This window comes from Cynocephalus volans, chromosome 6 (assembly GCF_027409185.1).
Source record: "Cynocephalus volans isolate mCynVol1 chromosome 6, mCynVol1.pri, whole genome shotgun sequence".
NCBI lineage: Eukaryota > Metazoa > Chordata > Mammalia > Dermoptera > Cynocephalidae > Cynocephalus > Cynocephalus volans.
Genome location: NC_084465.1, coordinates 96,397,661 through 96,416,999, shown reverse-complemented (window position 1 = coordinate 96,416,999; position 19,339 = coordinate 96,397,661). Strand labels below are relative to the sequence as shown.

Genomic DNA, 19,339 nt, shown 5'->3' with positions numbered 1-19,339 from the left:
CTGCTTGGAAGGGTCTGGGTGTGGAGTAAGTCTTGTGCGGTCACATACATGTATGGAAAGGACAGCCGACCAGTTGGCGTGGAGCCCTGTACACTGACCACCAGCCGTGGGTGATGTCCTGGGCTTCACAGAGTGGCCCCAGGAGCCAGGTGGGGACTGGAGACCTGTGCGACTCAGCAAACCTCCTCTGCGTCCCTGCTGATGGGGAGGACTCCAGTACCAGGAGAGGGGTGCTGACACAGCAGCACCTGCACCTTCACTGCCCCCTGGGGCCCTCAACTACTTAACCCCAGGCCCTCTTGCCTCTCGGCCTGGCGAGGACTTGCCCTCCCCCAGGAGAGAGAGGGAGTAGTTTTCTTAATATGGGCTCTCCAGCATGGCACTTGACATTTGGGAATAGACTTTTTTATTGGGTGCTGTCTGGTTCCTGTGGGATGTTGGGCAGCAGCCCTGTCCTCCACCCACTGGTACCAGCAGCACCCCCTTCGCTTTTCAGTTGTGACTACCAAAAGTGTGTCCAGTTGTTGCCTAATGTCCCCTGGGGAGCAAAGCTGCCACCGAGACCCGCTATGGAGCCCAAGGTGGAGAAGCCCACCTGGTCGCCATGCCCACTCTAGTCTGCTCTGTGTGCAAGGGAACAGCTGCTGGCCAGGTCCTGCTGCATCGGCTGCCCAGATTCAGGGTGAGGGTGGGGCTTGCTGGGGTGTAATTTGTTCGTAGCATACACCAAAGGGCACCACCAGAGTGGACTGAAGTCACAGCAAACATGTCACAGCAAGAGAGGAGGCACCAAGAGCCCTGGCTGCAGGGAACTTGGGGGAGGGCCTGGCAGCAGCAGGGGCGGCTCAGGGGTCTGCTTCCATGCACTTCTCCAGCTCCTTGAGTTTCTTGACGAACTCCTGCGCCTCCCTGCTGGTGCGGCCTTCCAGCATCCGCAGCGCAGACCTCACTGCAGGTGGGCAGGTGGGTATGTGGTAGCCAACACCAGGCCTGGCCACCCCTCGGCCCCTACTGCCACCCAGTGATCACTCACCCTGGGCTCTAGGCCTGCGCAGGTGCAGGGTGACAGGCTGCCCAGCCCTTGCGCCCCCTACCATCTGAGGCTGTGTGACGCCGCTGACACCACCCAGGCCAAGGGCCGCCTCCCCAGCAAAGTCGTTGGTGGACAGCCAGTCGTGGTCCATGACCGTGAACAGCACGCAGGCTCCACGGCGGCGGCACGCCTCTACGGGCACGGAGCTGCAGGTGGAGGGCAGTCACCTGGAGCCCTACTGTGCCAGCATGGGGCCTGGGTCTCAGGGATGCGTGGGCACTCACAAGTAGAAGAGCTCATCATACACGGGGTGCAGCGTCCGGGCCTTGACCTGGGTTCTCTGGCTGCGGACCAGTGGGAAGAGGTGCGGTGGGCCCAGCTCCACAATCACAAAGGGGTCACTCAGGCCTGGGGGCACACAGCCATGAGCCAGCCTGACCCACTGGCCCCACCTGTCCCCACCACCACACCTCACCGTTGGCATCCAGGGGGAGCAGGTCAGCGGCGTGTAGCACCTCTACAGCCAGCCGCTGCTCAGCCACCTCATAGTGACAGCGGATGCTCAGGCGCCCAAACCGATTCTGCTCCAGGGATCTCTGCAGAAAGACCAGTGAGTGGGCAGAGGCTCCCAGAATAGAGCTGCATGTCCACTGTAGGCCGCCCTACCTGCTTGAGCTTGTCCAAGTAGAACTGCTCGATGCACTCACGGGTGGAGCATTTATGCAGCCGCAGCTCCTCCTCCAGCCTCTGCAGGGGAGGGTGTTGGGAGAGGGTGCCAGGTCACACGACTTGGGCTGGTGCAGGGCAGCAGGTTGAACTCGGATTCCTGTGTCACCCCCTGCAGAAGGGCCAGTCCTCACCTTGTAGCTTCCATCCCTTAGGCTCTCCAGGGGCAGGCCCTGGCCCTCAGCATGAAAAAAGTTGACCAGGGCCTGGGACAGGGAAAGAAGGGAGAGATGTCAGGAGACCCAGCGTGTGCTGGGGACAGATGGAGACCCAAAGTTCCAGGGAGTACGAGCAGCACCAGGGTCTCAGGAGCTCGGAGCAGAGCCACTTCTCACACCTGGGCACAGCAGAAGCCCCTGGGAGGCCTGGGGAAATGCCAGCACCCAAGGCCAGCCAGCCAGCCTAACAGGCGGCCCAGAGGCTGCTGCTGATAGGGAGGAAGGGCCCTGGAGGAGCGGCTGTCCAGGCAGAGGAGGCTGGGATCCTGGTAAGGGGCTGGTGGGGACAAAGCGAAGGAGGGGTAAGGGCAGCCTGGTTGCTGGGGGCCTGTGGGGAGAAGGCGGGGGAGTTCCAGCAGAGAGAGCTCCTGCACACAGCCTACCTCCAACGTGAAGTGGAAGCGGCCATAGAAGTCAGCGGAGACGTCGCGGTTTGTGCCCAGTGCCTGCAGGATAGCTTGCAGGAGCAGCTCCCACAGGGCTTCCAGCACTCTGCGGGGACGCAGTGTCAGTAACCGAGCCTGGGCTGCCTCCCTCCCACCCTGTCCCACCAGTACCTGCTGAGGTTCTCTTTCACCAGGGAGACATTCAGCAGGGTCAGCTTCTCATCCAGGTACTTCATGAGTGGGGCCATGGCCTGTGGGCAGGGGTCCACAGGGCTGGCCTGCACTTGGACCCCCGCCCCACCCCCAACGTATACACACACTCTCCCTACTCTGCTCCCACCCTGTCTCAGGCTCACCTCATCGTTCTGAATGGAGTCAGGAGAGAGGCTGATGTGCTGCATGTACTTCCTGATGTCGCCCACCATCTGAGGGAAGGGGCAGTGCTCAGCAAGGTGTTGGGGGCACCAGGGGCAGCCCCCATGCCCAGGCCCCCCTGCCTACCCTGGAGGTCAGGTGCGCTGTCACCGTGCGGGCCTCCCTCTGCAGGTCCTCATCCAGGGTCTGCAAGCAGCTGAGTAGGGGACGGGGAAGCACCCCCTCCAACCCTGATGCCCCCTCCGGCCACGCCAGGCCCCTCAGCGCCTGCTCAGCAGCCTTGTGCACCAGCTCCACATCATTGAGGACCACACAGAGCTGGGGGGAGGGTGTGGCCAGAGGTGCGTGGGTCTGGGTTCCTGTGGTGGCCTGCCTCCTGCCCACCCCACCCGCCCCACCAGCCACTCACTGGCTCGCTCACTGCCTCTCCCGCTGCTCCGGACTGAGCATCCACCTTCTTCCGCAGCAGCTCGGTGTAGAAGAGAGTGGCCTCACACACGTCCTGAGGTGGCAGACGGGTGCTGGGGAGCTGTGGACCCCTCCCTGGCCCCATCTCCTCCTGGCCTATTCCCCTCACCCCCTGGAGCCCACACACCTGACTGAGCTGGATGCCCAGCACCTGGGCCTGAGTGGGATCGGGCCATGCCAGGCGGACCCAGAGCTCCTGGATGTGGCTAAAGCAAAGACCAGCAGTGACTGCAGAGCTGCTGTGCTTGGAAGAGGCATCCATGGGCTCCAGCTGGGAAGGCAGAAAGAGATCAGGGTTGATGGGGGCCCTGGAGACACCCCAGTGTCCTCAGGTCTGGGCATGCACTTACTGTGTCCACATCCACGGCTCCCTGAAGCCGCCACTTGGCCTGGTCCCGCAGCACCTGCAGCCAGAGCTTCACGGCGGGCAGGAATGGGACATGAATGCCAGCCAGGGCCAGGGAGCGGCTGTCCCTGCAGTGGGAGACCAGTCAAAGCTAGTCCCCAACTCAGACACCTTAACCTAGTGTGCTCCGAGTTCACAGCCACAGGGGCACAGGGAGAGCCTCTCTCACAGGGCCTGGGGTCTCCCATCCCAGAGCCTATCTCGGGGGGAGTGCACACCGGCCGGGGATGCTGCTCCAGAAGCGCTGAGTGTCTGCCAGGGTCAGGTAGAGCTCAAAGAGCCTTGAGGCCACCTCCAGGGTCATCTTGGGGCTCAGCTCCTCTGTCAGCACCCAGGCCTCCTCGGCCACCTGCCCAAGAGGACAGGATCAACCCACCGCAACAAAGAAACCCAGCCCCTCCTAGCCAGGGGGCCTCTTCCTGCTCCCCCATGCCTGGAAGACACCCAGGATCGGTGACCCTCCTCACCAGACGCTCCAGCTGCCGGAAGGTAAGAGTGAAGAAGTCCACCTTGAGGATGCTGCAAAGGACACACCTCAGCCACCTGCTCCCCACCAGCAGGCCCTGCCGGCCCCCACCTGCCCCTGGCCTGGTGTCAGCACTGAGGTGCTGGGCCCACCTGTGGAAGAGGCTGGCGTAGATGCTGTAGCAGGACTGCAGGTCGTCGTAGACGGCATCTGCCAGCTCAACAAGCCCGGCGAGGCGCTGTGGCCCTGGCTGCAAAGAAGCCTGGCTGGTACCGTGCTCTCAGCCTGCCCACACCAGATGCGGCCAAGCCCTCCCTGAACTGCACCTGCTCTCGAGGGCTCTTGGCATCCAACAGTCTTTCATACCACTCGCGGTTGCCTCTCTGCAATGGAAACCACCGGGGAAGCATGGTGGGTTGTTGGGAAGAGGAACGGACAGGGCCAGGGACTGTGGTACTCAGGGTCCCAGCCGGGCAGGGGAGGGCAGGGGCCAAGTGGTTGGCCCAGGCCCAAACACACCTTCAGGGTGGCAGCAATGTCCATGTTCAGCTCTGACTGGAAGGGGCAGATCTCAAAGGAGGGCTGGAAGAGCTTCAGCTTGCTGAGACACCTGGGTGAGGGCAGCCAGCTGAGTGGGGACTGCCCCAGCCAGCCCCACGCCCCCCACACGTGGCAGCTGAACAACCTCAGCAGCAGCTCCAAGCGGTAGACGGCTGTGCTGTTGGAGGCAGGGAAGTAGTCTCGGAGCTGGTGCAGCAGACACAACCCGAACTCAGAGAAGGCGGAGAAGCTGTCAGCCAGGCTTTCCTCCTGGGGGACAGGACCCTTCAGAGTGCCACCACCAGCAGCCCCACCATCCTGCCTTGGCCCCAGCAGCATCCTCCCTACTGTGTGGCCAGCCCTGTCTGCCAGGCTCTGCCTGGAGGAACACCCTCTGTCGGCCTCTGACCCCTCGCAACTTTCCCATGCTGTCCTGCACCAGTCTGTTTTCGCGACTCTCTGCTCACTGCCCAGAGGAGCCTCAGGTCCTTTACACCAGCTGCTTTCTCTGCCCCACCCTATAACTGCCAGCTTCCTCCTGTTACGGACTGTCACCACTTCTATGGCTTTCCCCACCCGCTGCTCTCCAGAAGTTGCTCCAACACATGCCACCCTCTCCTCACAACACAGTACTTGCGCTCTTCTACATCGTGAGGCTCTGTCCGTTTATCTTCACCCCCATGAGGGCAGGACTCTGCCCCTCACTGCCTAGCGCGGAACAGGCCTGGTCCCCAGCACACCCTGCACCCCCAGCAGGCAGGCCAGCGCCACGCCCACCTGCTCCTGCGGCAGCGAGGCCGCCTCCTCCCAGTGCGCCTGCATGTCCTCCAGCAGCCCCAGCAGGTAGCCGTAGTCCAGCGTACGGGTCTGATGGTGACGGCTGCTGACCTGCCAGTGCCTGCAGGGGCCGGGGTGGGGCGGCATCTGGCCACGCCCCCGCACAGCGACCTCCCCCAACAAGCCCCGCCCCTCGGTCGGCCCCGCTCACTCACAGAACCGCCAGCTGCAGCGGCGACAGGTTGCTCTGGGCCCCGTGCAGGCAGAGGACTGTGGCGGCCGGGGCGCTGAACTCGCCGCGCCAGCTGCTCGAGTCAGGCTGCGGGAGGAGGCCGGGCGTGGGCGGGGGCGGGAGACCCCCATCCCCGCTCAGGGCCCTGGGGCTCCTGCGGGCGCGTGCTACCTCCTCCGCTCGGTGCTCGAAGCGCAGCAGGTGGCTCAGCAGCAGCAGGTGGGACAGAAATCCGGATCGCCCGCGCTGGCTCATGGCCGTGTCCCTCTGGAACGCAGAGCCCGCGCAGTCACCGGCCCTGCCCGACCCCTGCGCACCACCGCTCCCCCACCTGCGTGTAGATCAGCTGGAGGGCCACTCCCACCTGCGTGGTGATGAGCTTGAGGACCAAGTGGCAGTCTCCCTGCACGCGGGAGGCGCTGGAACGCGGTTCCAGCTTGAACCAGCGGTCGACGCCAGCCACGGGCACCTCCTGGGGGCGGCAGGAGGGTCAGACCCGAGACTCCTCCCCCCTCCTCCCTCCCAGCCAGACTCTGTGCGACCCTGGGGAGAACGTACGGCCTCAGCTTCCCATCTCATGAGGACATGGGTGAGCTCAGCGGGTGCCCAAACCCAACAGAACGTTTGAGGCAGTCCCTCTCCCTGCCTCTGGGGGTGGCCCCTGAAGCCCAAGGAGGGTTGGGAGGCTCTTGGGGGGATCAGAAGAGTAGCCACTGGAAATATCTCAGGAAGTTCAGGGCACCCCCCCAATGCCTGAGGGCACCGCAGGTGTCCCCTAAACGTAACCACCCCCATCCCTCCCCGTGCCCGCTCACCCGGAGAGGTATGTTCAGGCACCCCAGGAAGTCATCAGTGTGGTCCTCGTTGTGCCCTGCTGTCCCATTTGCACGGGCTGACTTCACAATCTGTTTGAAGTACCTAGACACAGCAGGGTGGGCATCACGCTGATGGTCCCTGGAGATCCACTGCATGCAGTGCCCCTGAGGTCTGGGGACACAAGTGTCCCTCCCACCCACAGTACCTGCTCATGCCCTTCAGGCCAATGACTTCATTCAGTTTCCTGCACGCCTCTACCAGGGAAACGTCATCGTCGTGGTCCCTGGGTGGGTGGGTGGGGAGGGCCTGGCTTGTCTGGAGCCTCAGCCTGGCCCCGAGTCCTCCCTGCTCCCCCCTAGACCAGAGGCACCCACTCCCCCTGCCCTGCGGGGCACAGGGGCCTGTACCAGATGTCCAGGTGCAGCTGGTCTGTGCTGACATCCTCGATCTCACTACAAGGAGAACACAGATGCTTGGGAGTGGCCTAAGCAAGGGAGACTTTCAGCAGCAACAGGGAGGGGGCGCCCAGCTCCAGCTTTACAGACAGGCTGCCTGGGTTCAAATCCTGACTCTGCCACTTGCCACCAGTTGTGTGGCCACAGGGGCATGACGCCCCTCTCTGGACCTCAGTTTCCTCCTCTGGAAAGTGGGCCTACGATCAGCCCCTTCAAAGTTCCCCGGGGCAGGCAATGAGACCAGGAATAGCTGTGTCACCCTCTGGGCAGCCCCAGCTCTGGCACCACAGGCAGTGCCCCTCCAACCCCCCTGCCACTCGGCCACGCAGCTGGGGAAGGGCTTACAAGAGGAAGTGCTCCTTCCAGACGGGGTTCAGGGTGCTGCTCTTGACCTCAGTGACCTGGATACACTTGGCCAGCAGTGGGCCACTGCGCTTGCCACCCCTGCGGAAGCTGAAGCGCTGGTCCTTCTGCTCGCCAGGCTCCCGCGGGGCGCCCGAGGCTGGCAGGATACCCAGCATGCAGTACGGGTCACTGTAGCCTGGAATGCAGCAGGTGACTCAGTGCCTGAGCCCACGCCCTCCACCCTCCAGGGCCGCCAGGCCCGGGCGTGACAGGGGTCCACCGGGTGCCCGCTCACCATTGGGGTCTTTAGCCAGAAGGTTCTTGGCACGCATGACGGAGACCTTCAGGGCATACGTGGGGGCCTGCAGACAGAGGGATGCTAGGGGGCTTCTCGGGGCTGAGCTGCCCCTTTGGACACCTGCTCAGCATGGGCATGACAGGGCCCTATGCTGGGCCCTGGCACACGGGCACTGCAGCAGGTCGATGCTTGGCCCCTGGCTGGTAGCCTTACCTTGGCTCGCTTCACACACTTGACGGCCCTGGAGTGCTCCTCTGGGCTGGTGCCGAACGCCTGCGGAAGGAGGGCAGGTGGAAGGGCTGAGGCTGCCTGCTGTCCTGGGGGGCCTCGGTGTGGCTCCAGTCAGGAATGCCTGACCTCGTTTTATGGGGGCACAGGGGCGTGGGGAGCTCAGAGCACATGCAGGTGGAGAGGGAAAGTGTGTGTCTGTCCATTTTTCTGGGAGAGTCCATCCTTCTGTCCTTTCTAATCCTCTTTGTGTGTCTCCACGTGTCTGCCCATCTTGCTGTCCTTCTGGTACGTCTGTCAGCCTGTGTCTGCCTGTGCACATATGTGTGCTTACATGTGTTGCCATCTGTTGTCGTGGGTGCATGGGGGCAATTCTGTGTGTTGTTCTGTTGATGGTGATGTCAGCAGTGGGGGGAGGAGGTTAGGGTGGGAAGTGGTCTCAGTTCTCCCCAAAGTGGGGTAGGTCAAGCGGGCTGGGGCCAGGCCTGCAGGTGGACAGAGCTGATGGGGCTCACCTGCTGTAGGTAGCCCAGTAGGGCATCCTCGTCGTCCACCTGGTCAGGGCCCATGGTCCCTGCACGGTAGATGACGGTGTACAAGGCCTCCTCATAGAGCATGTCCACCTGTGGGTGGGGGTGGGGAGTAGGCCCTGAGCCCCAGTCACAGGGTGGGTCCCAGGCTCCTCCTGTCCACTCCCTGAGTTCCTCCCACTGGTCGAGCCCAGTCTCTGCCTTGGTGCCTTTGCACCTGCTGGGCCCTCCACTAGGGGATCCTCCACTCCTCACTCACCCATCCCACCCACCTTTGCAGTGCACCTGTCACTGGACCCTGAACCCACATGCAGAGGTGCTCATAAATGGCTGAGAGTAGTAGTTCCAGCTTCTCCCTGGGACTGGACACCCCATTACCTCTTCCTGGGTCAGGGCTCTCAGGCCGCGGTTGGGGTCCACGGGCTCAGCGGGGGCTGGTGAATCACTGCGCAAGAGGACCTGTGAGGGGCACCAGGGTGAGGGTCTCAGGGGTGGGCAGGGCCTTAGCATGTGGCTGCCCCCCAGGATCCTGAGGCTGGCTGGACAGGGGGTGCTCCAGGGAGGAAGGAGGGGGGTGGAGGCAGGTGTGGATGGGCTAATGGGTGCCTGGCGCCTGGGCCCTGGGGGAGGGGTGCTCACCTCGGGGCTCGGCAGGCCCTGTCTGCCTTCCCCCTTCTTCAGGATGAGGCGCATCTGGGCAAAGAACTCCACGCCATCGCCAGGTTTCCTGGGAGAAAGGCCCAGGTTGGCTCTTGGCTCACAGGACATGCTGGCCCCAGCTCGGGACCAGCTGCACAACGCAAGGGGCCCATCTGCCCAGACCTCCACACATCTGGAGTGTGGCAGCAGTGTGAGTTCAGACCCCCCACTTCCTGCCCAGGTGGGCAGGTGCCAGGGCAGCGGTGTGGGAAGTCTGGCCAGGAAAGGGAGGCCAGGTGCACCCACCAGGCCCCCGTGGTGGGCTCCTGCGGGTCGGCGCTGGTGCTCCCCGGCTCCTGCTCGGTCCTGCGGAGGAAGGACGGGCACACCTGCACCTGCCTGAGCACACTGCTCTTGATCTCCAGCAAGGTCGACATGGTGGGTGACCTGCAGCAGACAGCATGGCCCGCGGCCTTTGGTTGACTACACATTCATTTGTGCACCATTGAAGCCACCAGAGGCGTGGGGGGGATGGATGGGGGGGACAAGAGGGACAGGCAGAGGCTCAGGAGCCCACCCACCACCCTGGACTGTGCTGGGCATTCAGGTGGGCTGGTGGACTCCAGCCACTACACCTGCCGGGTGACCTGTTAAGCCTTTGTGTCCCCTGCAGGGTAACTTTGGGGACGTGGTGGTGACTGTTGTGAAAGGTGACAATAGTGCCTCTAGTGCCTGGCTCTGAGTGGGTGCTCCATCTGGGAGCAGCTGGGATTTCACCAGGAAGGGACCTGCTCTGCTGCACTCCCTACCCACACCCCACCTGTCCAGGGCTGGGACCCCAGACGCTGTGACAGGAAATATCTGTCTTTCCTAGGAGTTTGCTGAGAGGAACAAGTGTTGGAGAACTCTCCCAACCCCCATGCCCACTCAGGCCCTCTATGCAGGAGGCCAAAGAAATTTGCCAGAACCCCAGACGTCCCAGTATCCTAGAGGACCACAGGTAGGAAAGGGCACAGTGGGACCCCAATGGCAGGGGAGCCTGCAGCCTGGGACCTCAGCCCACATGCCCGGGGCAGAGCGTGCAGCTGCTCATGTGGCCAGGATGCACCGCGGGGGGCCACGCACTCACCAAGCACGGCAGGGGTCAATGCCCAATCCTCAACCCCAGGCGGGCCAGCAAACCCAGGGTGGGTGGTGCCCCCCAGAGCAGAGCCTACTCCCCACAATCAGCAAAAATGGGAGCATGGAGCGGGCTGTGCCCAGCTGGAGCATGCCTGGGACTGGAGGCCACAGCGCTCGCTCCCTCCTGGTCCATCCCACTTCAATTATCCTCATGTTGCTGTGGCAACCAAGCCACCCTGCCGCGTCCTGTCTGGAGCAGGAAGAACAGCCCAGAGGTCACCGATGGGACAGAGAGCGGCCCTCTGCTGAGGAATGGAGCCTGGGCCCAGGCAGAGCCCTGGTGGTCCTATTCAGAACCCGTGTGTAGGGCAGGGGTCGGGCTGAACCAGGGACCCTGGCAATGGGCACCTCTGAATACAGGGGAGGACACCTTTCTTTTCCAGGGTGGCAACCCCGGGACTCTCCCTGAAGGCTTGCTGCTCTCCCTGTGAGTTCCCTGAGTCTCCCTGTGCTCAGCCTGCCCGTGATCACACCTGCATACATGCTCACTTTCCCCTGCAGACCCCCAGAGTAAGGACAGGGTGATAGCTAAGACACTGTGGCTTCCTAAGCCCCCTCATCTAGCACACCACCCTGCCCAGACACCCACCTCTGCCCTGGGTCACCCAACAACCTCTGGCCCCGTGCCTCCTGCACACAGCCCCAGGGAGGCTCCTCCCTCCCTGGATGAAATCCGTCCCAGAGCCAGGTCACCTCTGCCACATGGTGCCCACCCCTTGGGCCCCCTGCCCCAGGCTCTGGTTTACAGGTGCTCCCCATTCCACCCCAGGGCCTTTGCACTCGCTGTCTGGGTTCCCCTTCCTCTTCCACTTACGGAGGTGGGCCAGGTGCATCAGCTATAGCAGGGGACACTGTCATTTTCTTTTGACAAAACAGGAAATGGAGACTTAGCAGGTTCAACTACTTGCCCAGGGTCTCATGGGAAGTTAGTGGTGGCAGAGCCAGGTTAGACTGCCTCTGCTCTTCATGCCCAGGCCAGCTTCCTGGGGCCCTGCTGACCGCTAAGGGTTACTCCCCACGCATGGCTCTGTTTAGCATCCGAGGCCAACCTCCTCATGAGAAACATAAGCTCAGCGGGAGGGCGGGGCCCCAGCACACCTGGCAACTGTGGATTCTAAATAGACGCTGTTGAGCAAGTTCCCTGCTCCTTGCTGTGTCTGTCTGTGGTGGTCCAGGGTTGCCATCCCTGGTCTCTACCTGCTCCCAGCTCAGGCCAGCACCCAACAATGCCTCATCCTGTCCCCGGGCCAGCCCAGTGGGTGCTGGGCTCAGAGGGTTTCCATCTTGCCAGACCCAAGAGCCAAGGACCAGAAGGAGGGTGGGCAGCTCTTCACCCCAGGAGGGGCAGCACTCAGGAGGCCAGAAATGAGGCCTCGCTTTCAAACCTCTCTGTGCCTCCCCCAAAGATGAAGGGCTCTGTGGGCTGGGCATGGTGCTTCTGGAAGCTGTCACCCCAATAGCCAGTTGTGAGGTCTCCAGGGGCCGGGAGTCACAGGACCCCCTTCCCCTCTCTGAGTGGAAGAGGCTGCTCCCCCCGCAGCCCCTCAAAGCCAGTAGAGCAGCCGCTGCTTGAGCTGTTGCCAGGGCAACCGCCAGCTGCATCTACGTGTGACAGGGGCTATGGGGGGAGCAGTCCCACAGACAAACATGACGCAGGAGCCAAATAGCCTGAGCTGCAGGGGTTGGGGGGTATGTGTGAAAACAAAATGTTCAAGGTGGAGGGGGGGCTGGCACCTTCCCTGCGTTTCCACTGGACAGCTCACCTGTGATCCTCAGAGTAGCCTGAGTGGGGGTGCTGCTCTGCTCCCCTCTTCTCAGATGAGGAAACTGAGGCACTGGGCTTAGGAACCAGCCCAAGGTTGAGAGCCAGCAAGCAGCGGTCTCCCTGGCTCTGGTGTCCAAGTGCTAAGCTCCTGGGACATTCTAAGGCCTGGGGTCTAGCTGGGCCGGCCACCCTGACACCAACTGCAGCTGCAACCCCTCCCTCCACCCATTGCTAGGATGGAGGCAACAGTGGTGTCTCAGCACGGATGTCTAGAAACCCCTCTGGATCCCCAGAAACTCCCTGGTTGCCTGGGGAGCTGAAAACCTTACTGCACCCAACAGCTTGGGGACCTGGGAGCCACCTGCCATGGAGGCCAGGGACCTCATCCGGAGCTGCCATCACCAGTGGGCATGTCACTGTCCCCCCATGTCATTCGTCTGTGATGAATACAGAAAGCAGTGGCTGCCTGGGGGTCCCTCATCTCATATAGACAGGAGTGTGCCAGGTCCAGGGGACCCCCCATCTGTCTGGTGGGCCCAGATGTGACTCTCTCCTGGGCTTGGATGGCAGCACGGAGCAGGATGTGCCCTCGTCCCCACTCATGCCTGGCCACCAGGGCCAGCTCCCATTTGTCCCATGAGCCAAGTAAGTGCCAGCCAAGGAGCTGAAGGCCACGCTAGCACAGGGGCCATGCCTCGTTCTTCGTTGTCCCCCAGGCCTGGGCTGAATGTGGAATGACATTTTGCAAAGGAGATGGCACTGTCCCACTTCACAGCCCAGGGCAGGGGTAGCTTGCACCCAGGATTCAAACCCAGAACTCTCAAGTCATCTGCTGGACCATTTGGGGGCTCGGGTGGTCTCAAGGCAGATGAGTCTGGGGGTGGTGAGCACAGCAGGAAAGCTGGATGGGGAGTTCCTGGCCCAGCGTGTCTCCCAATAAACCCTCCAGAGTGTTGGGGGAGGGGGCTTCTTAATAGCATTAGGTCCCTGGTAACTTGGGTGTGTGTGTCAGGATGTCTGCCCCGCATGCTGACGCTCCACGCCCCGCTCTCGGTCTTCTTCCCTGTTCGGGTTTCCCTCCTTTTCCTGCCCAGCCCCCGCCTGGCCCCCTCTCGGACCCTCCACCAGGCCCCCCACACTTACAGTTCCAGCTCCGTGCAGCCCGAGCCCCGCGTACGGCGCCCGCTGGATGCCGCCAGCACGGATGCGCGCGGATGTGACCGTCCCTCTCGCGTCCTCCCCGCCTGTCCCGCTGCGACGTCCCTCCCTCGCTTCTCGCCCCTCCCTCCGGCCCCCGTTTCTCGGTGCTTCGGTGCTGGGGCTGCCCGGGGGAGCCTCGCGCCCTCCCCCGGTTGTATGGGGGTCTCTCTTCCGTTGGAGGGTGGGCGATCAGGGGGTGTGCAGCTTTTTACCCCCTCCCGCGAAGACCCCGGCAGGAGCAGGAGATTGAAATTCCCCGCGGCCCTGCCAGGAGGGAAGGAGGGGCGGGGCTCGCACGAGAGCGGATCTGGTGGCCTGAGGGTCCTGCGAGGACCGGCCGGAGAGCGGGAGGGCCAAGGGAGCGCCGGGGGCGTCTTCCTCCCCGAAGGCTTGGGGGGCGCAGCCCGCTCGTGGCGGGGGCGCTGCTGAGAAACCTCGCTGAGCTCTCCCGGGTCCTCGGTCCCGCCCCCGCCTGCGGCCTCTACCGGGGCAGGGGGCGACGGGGTGGTCGCCGGCACCCGCGGCGAGGGGGTCTGGCCGCCTGATCCCTCCCCCGCCCGCTCCTGCGCGCTCCGAGGTGGGGGCGCGGGATGGAGCCGCAGTAGGGACGCCCACGAGGTCCCGCCCCGGCCTGCATGCGTGGCCTCAGTTTCCTCAGGACCGAGGGCGCGTCTCCGCGACCTTCCCGTTACCCCCTGCCTCGGAGGCCTCCCTCCCGACCCCCGGGAATCCGCGGCGAGAGCAGCGCAGGCACCGGCGGGACCAGGGCCCAAGGGGGCGGCGGCCTTCTGTCGGTCCCTCCAGGTGGGCGGCGGGCCGAGCCCCGATGGAGGCCCGACGGCTCCGGGCGGTGGTTCGCGTCACTCACCGCGGGCCGCGCTCGGGGCTCCGGGACGTCGAGGCACAGCGATCGCTCGCAGCCGCGCGCGCGGACGACTGCGCCTGTCTCTGCGGGGCAACGCGCCGCTGCGGGCGGGTGGGCGGGGGCGCGGGGCGGGGCGGGGCCTGACTGCGCTCGTCCCGCAGCGGCTCCGGCCCGCACAGCCCGCCTGGCCGACCCGGCAGGGGTCCCTGTGCCCTGAGGCTGGCCCGGGAGCCCCCTCCCCAGGGCTGCGGGGCCGTCAGTCAACCCACAGGTGGGTGCGCAGAGGGGAGCAAGCCCCACTCTGCGTCTCGGACCCCGCTTGGCCGCGCTTGCCTCCCTTTAGGCGGGGTCTCCTCCCCGGGGCCCCAGGGAAGCCAGTCACCAAGCCGAAGATGACTAGCCCGGGCCGCAGCGCAGTCTTTTCTCGAAAGGCTGCGCAGCCATCTCGGGGGTCGCCCTCCCAGCTCAGCGCTGTCCCCTGCACCAACCTGGAGCGGCCCTGGATCTGAGGACACCACCGCGCTCTCTTCTCAAAGGGGACAGTCCGCACCCGGGGAGGGGGCGTTCTGCAGGCATCAACCCAGGACACCCCACGACAACCTTGATCGCCTGCTGGGGTGATTCTCCCAGGTTGGCTCAGGTGAGGCCCTAGATTGGGCCTCTTGTCCGGTCACGGCCAGCTGGAAGCCCTGGGCTTTGGGCTGGATGCCCCGCAGCGTTCTTCCCAGCCCCACCCTCCCAGCCCCTCTCCGGGGGGCCGTTGCCCACTCAGTCTCCAGCACAGTGGTTCTGGAACTTGAGCCACACCACAGTCACTTGGAGGGCCTGTGAAAAGATTGCTGGGCCTGACCCCACCTACTGGTTTCTGTGAAAGTCTGCCCTGCGGCCAACGATCTGCACTTCTAACAAGCTCCTGCTAGAGGCTTTGGGTCTTGGGACCACACAGGGAAAACTGGCCTTAAGCTTCGTCCTGGGGCTGCCCAGAGGGTCTCAGACTTGGGCCTCTGGATCCAAGCCCTGCCTTTGGCCAGATACCACTGGACCCTGGCAGCACCTTGGTGCTGGCGGCATCAGACTTTGATTTGAAGTTGTCACCCCAAATGTCCCGTTCCAAATGATGGGATTCCAGCCAGCGTGAGAGGCAGAAAAGGCAGGCCTGGAGCCCACTCCACTCTGGGGAGGCTGGGGGTCAGCTGAGCCGAGGGGAGAGCCGAGGCTGGAGTGGGCTCCAGGCCTGCCTGCGCCTTTCATTTCTGGGCACCCCTCCAGCTGCTGTCTCTTCACTGCATGCTGGAGAGTGGAGCCCAGGGAGGAAGCAGGTGGATGGGGTGGCCGCTGTTCCGATGGGTCATCCTTCTGTCTTGGCTTCTGGATCCCAACTCGCTCACATACATGCCCAGCCCCACACCAGGAGAGGAGACAGGACTGCAGGATGGGGGGAAGTAGGAGGGTGGGATGGGTCCTCCTTCCGGACACTCAGGCCCTGGGCCTGCCCCCCTCCTTTCGCAGCACAGCCAGGTAAATGCTTGGAGGCCTGGGGGCTCAGGAAATACATCCACTGCTTGGGACAGAGATAGGGCAGGTGAGCAGGGGAGGGACCTGGAGCTGGTACCCACCAAATGTTCCTCAGCCTCCCTCTGCAGGGGATGAGAGCTGGGACTGGGGTAGCTAATGTCCCTCCCAAGGGGTGGCAGGTCTTGGGCCAGGATCCTGGAGCTGATACCCTGCATCCTGGCAGTCTTGCGTCAGGTTCTGCCAACCTGTTGGAACAAACACGGCGTAGTTGCCATGGTGATCATATTGGTTTTAGGGTGAAGGAATGAGACTGACTGCTGTAAACAGGAAATTAGGAGGGGCAGCTGCTCAGCCGGTGAAGGAGCCCTGCTCTGTGCAGCCTCCCACCACAGGGGTGCTGGCCATTAGGGCTAACACTGCAGTCCATTGGTCTGGGGGGGCCCTTGGAGACCCCTTGCCACTCTCTTTTACGGGTAGGGAAACTGAGGTCCAGAAATGGCAAGTGGCTTGTCTGGGGCCACACAGCTACAGGCTGGGTCTCAAATGCAGCCTTGGGCCTCAGTTTCCCCAGGATAGGATAATTCCCAGGACTCTTCCCTCCACAGGTATTTAGTGAGGGGTTGGTGAATGAATGAGTGACCGATTCCTTCATTCTCCTGACTTGTTCTGAGACTGAAGTCAGGCAGGCACAGCTCCCCAGAAATCAAGCTCCTCCCCACCCCGCCCCCAGTTCCCCTAAGGACAAGGGCAGGGAAAGGAGAACTAGACAGAGACCCTGCCTGGCCTGGGGCTGGAGGACCCCATCCCCCTTCCTGTGCTGGGGTAGACCGGATGGCGGAACAGAGGTGGCTTTAGGGGTTGGGGTCTGGCCTATGACTGGCCTCTTGGCCGAGTCGCTGGTTCCTGCACCAGCTCAGGTGGAGCTGGCTGGAGGTGACTAGACTGTGGCAGGCCTCGGTGCCACTGCGGGTCTGAGATCTGTGAGGGGCAGAGAGATGGGCCCAGGATGAGGCCCTGCAAAGTCACAAAACAAAGGCCACTGGGGGGACAGAGCCCAGCTGGCAGGACAGCCCTGCCGCTGTCTGTGAGGCCTGCATGCAAAGAGCTGGCCTGGGGGCAGGTGTGCCACATGCCACTACCCAGCAAGGGCCCCCTCCTGCTCTCACCCCTCTGCAGGGGGCCAGGCGGGGGCAGAGATCAAGGGCCACACCAGGAGGCAGAGCTGAAGGCACCTTTGTCCCTGGCTCTGAGGGCTCCAGATTCCTTCCTCAAAGGCAAGACCCCCTTCAAGGGGTGAGACCCTGTCTCCCTCAGAAGAGGGCATCCTGGAGGAAGGCCACAGATGGCTTTGCCTGGAAGGCAGAGGTCCAGGAGGGAAAAGCCCACCCTGTGGTTTTCTTGTGCATTTATTTTTCCCTAAGAGCTCAGATAAAAAGACCTCCTGACAAATGCAGGTATCTCTGGGCCAGCTGGGAGACAGGCAGGGGAAATGGCACCAGTCACTCCAGCCCCTTCCCACCCAATTGTCAAGGGTCCCCCCCACCAGGCAGGCAGCCTCCAGCTCCAGATGCATCTCCTGAGCCCGTACCGCAGGGTGCCCCCAGACTCACGCAGTGTCAGGGTCGACTGGGGACAGACCCAAAACCCAGTACTCCTGGGGCCCTCCTGGCAGGAGCTGGCTCAGACCGGTTCAAGTCAGTGCTCGGCCCTCTAACCTGGCAGTTTGTTACCATGGTAACCTCAAGCTAGCACTGATTATGGGGCCCATGCAGCTTTAGGGCTGCCCACTGCAGGTGGACAGGCCAAGGATGCGGCCAGAGCCTGGGCTGGAAGTCCAGGAAGGTGAGGGAGAGGTTAGGGGACAAACAGCCTGGCCAGGAGCTGGCCAAGGGCTCTGAGCACACGGTAGCCCTAGGTGGGGTCAGGTGTCTGAGCCTCCCTTGTCCCAGCTGGCCCCAAGTACAGGGAACAGGGGGTATGTGGGGGGTGGCTGGTGGATGAGTATAGTCACCACAAGCCACCTGGCCGCTGGTCCTGCCTGGGGCGGGTTCCCTGTCTGCACCTGCATAACGGCCTGTAGGCAGCTAGAAGCTCCAGCCAGCCAGGCACTGGCCAATTGGCCAAGAGCTCTGCCAGGGTCTCAACTGAGCACTTGCCTATGAGGACAGCGTCCCTGCTGAGAGACTCTGCTACAGCAGTCGAGACCAGAGATGGGGCATCTGGCCTTGGCTCAAGGGGGACATCTGGCCACTGAGTATCCAATGCTGGGTGCTGGAGGCCATGGGGGCAGCGGGGGGACCCTCCCCTGGGTTGAGGCAGTACAGGACCAGGATGGAGCCTGGGGGTGGAGGGCAGCCTCTATGGCCCTGGTGGGCTCCCCACCCACAGCCCAGGGAAGCCAGGGACAGGGCAAGAAAAGGACTCACCCCACAGGCTGCGGTTTGTGGAAATGTTTTAATTAGAAGATTCGTAGATACAGTGGTTAATGTATCGCCCACAATCCCTTACTTGTTATGAGGCGCCTTGTGCTGGGAACATTCTTGCTTCTCTTACATTAAACACAGGATGATCACATCACGTTTCATGGTTCTCATGTTACAAGATTCACATCATTGTTAAGCCAAGGACTGTGGTACAAAAGAAACATTTCATTAGCTGGAATCGCTACAGTTTGCTAGAAACATCAATTACTTTAGAATACTTTAACTATAAAATATATTGAATTTCCGTATATATTAACCATATACATGTGTAACTAATACTAAATGTAGTTCAGTCTTTACAAAATAAGACATTCTGGGAGCAGGCTACAAATATACAATCTGGCTGAATTCCCCAGGTAAGGTCCTCTGTTACAAACCAACTGCAAAATCAAGCGAGGAGCTCAGCGACCCACAGAACACAGCTTAGAAAGCAAACAAGGCACTCGCACCTGAGCCACCGGACACAGTGCTGGCTCTGGGCCTCCTGTAGCTCCCTAACCTCCACCGAGACTCTTGGCCTGTGGCGGTTGGACACACAACGATGGGGGCTGCCCTCCCGGGGTCTCGAGTTTCCCAGGGCGCCTCACGACCAGCCACTCCTCGTTCCTCTGGGGATCGCCCAACCCAGAACCAACCTGCCCCCTGCTGGTCTGTGTACTTGGGCACCAGTGTCCCCGTTCCAACTGTGAGGGTCCTCCAGAGTGGCAGGGCTGGCCCTGGGCCTTCGGTCTCAAGAACTGGGCCTGTCCTGTCTGCTGCTCCATCTCCACCACCACTGTCTTGCTGGGCCTCAGGGAGAGGAGCATGTGTGGACAGTGGACTCACAGGGTGCTTGGTGCCAACACAACACCCAGGCCAGGAGCCCCTGGGGGTGTCCAGGGTCCTGTCCACTGCCACCCAGGGGCAGGGGCCAAGTGCAGGCTGGGAAGGCGCTGGAGGGGCCATGGCTCAGGTGCCCGAGAGCAGCTGGAGGAAGCTCCAGTCCTTCACAGGGTGTGAGGCTGCCTCCTTGGGGATGCGAGGGAATGGTGTGCAGAGGCCCTGGGGCAGCCGCCTGCAGGGCATGCAGTAGTCAGACAGGGAAGGCAGGCAGGTGCTGCTACATCCACAGGCAAGGCTCCATCGCTGTGGCCTGGCCACTGAGGAGGGTGCACCCAGGCCAGCCAGCTGCTTGGACAGTGGTCCTCGCTTGGCCTCAGCCCTGGTCTGGACTGAGCTGCTGCAAGAGTGCCCAAGGCAGTACATGCACCAACTCGTAACCTGCATGCTTTACAAGGGTCTGCTGCCAATTCCGACCTGACTAGATCTGAGTTCTGCCTAGTGCTCCACAGCCCAAAGACCCGGGCAGGGAGAACAAGGTCTCAACACACCACTCCTGTGTGCAGTCCTAT

General features: G+C 62.6%; 1 protein-coding gene across 5 annotated transcripts; it reads right to left on the bottom strand.

Annotated features, from left to right (window-relative positions):
• Window positions 1–845: 845 nt before the first annotated feature.
• BAIAP3 (BAI1 associated protein 3) lies at window positions 846–9,381 on the bottom strand. 5 transcript variants are annotated; one of them, XM_063099669.1, is made up of 33 exons: window positions 9,245–9,381; window positions 8,939–9,026; window positions 8,678–8,758; window positions 8,285–8,392; window positions 7,755–7,814; window positions 7,539–7,605; window positions 7,244–7,439; window positions 6,851–6,895; window positions 6,649–6,726; window positions 6,443–6,545; window positions 5,992–6,099; window positions 5,799–5,894; window positions 5,611–5,714; window positions 5,396–5,516; window positions 4,764–4,888; window positions 4,598–4,688; window positions 4,405–4,461; window positions 4,231–4,328; window positions 4,080–4,131; window positions 3,831–3,961; window positions 3,557–3,680; window positions 3,334–3,477; window positions 3,148–3,240; window positions 2,865–3,056; window positions 2,720–2,788; window positions 2,535–2,614; window positions 2,361–2,469; window positions 1,894–1,965; window positions 1,700–1,780; window positions 1,509–1,629; window positions 1,318–1,441; window positions 1,034–1,239; window positions 846–949 (listed from the first exon to the last, which is right to left on the bottom strand). In XM_063099669.1, exons 1-33 carry the CDS (start codon window positions 9,373–9,375, stop codon window positions 846–848), a joined length of 3,459 nt encoding a protein of 1,152 aa, XP_062955739.1. In that variant the 5' UTR covers window positions 9,376–9,381. The 5 variants fall into 5 exon arrangements, with proteins under 5 accessions (XP_062955739.1, XP_062955735.1, XP_062955736.1 ...); XM_063099665.1 differs by having other exon boundaries at window positions 8,906–9,026; window positions 9,245–9,375; XM_063099666.1 differs by having other exon boundaries at window positions 8,285–8,323; window positions 9,245–9,375.
• Between the last annotated feature and the right edge of the window lie 9,958 nt (window positions 9,382–19,339).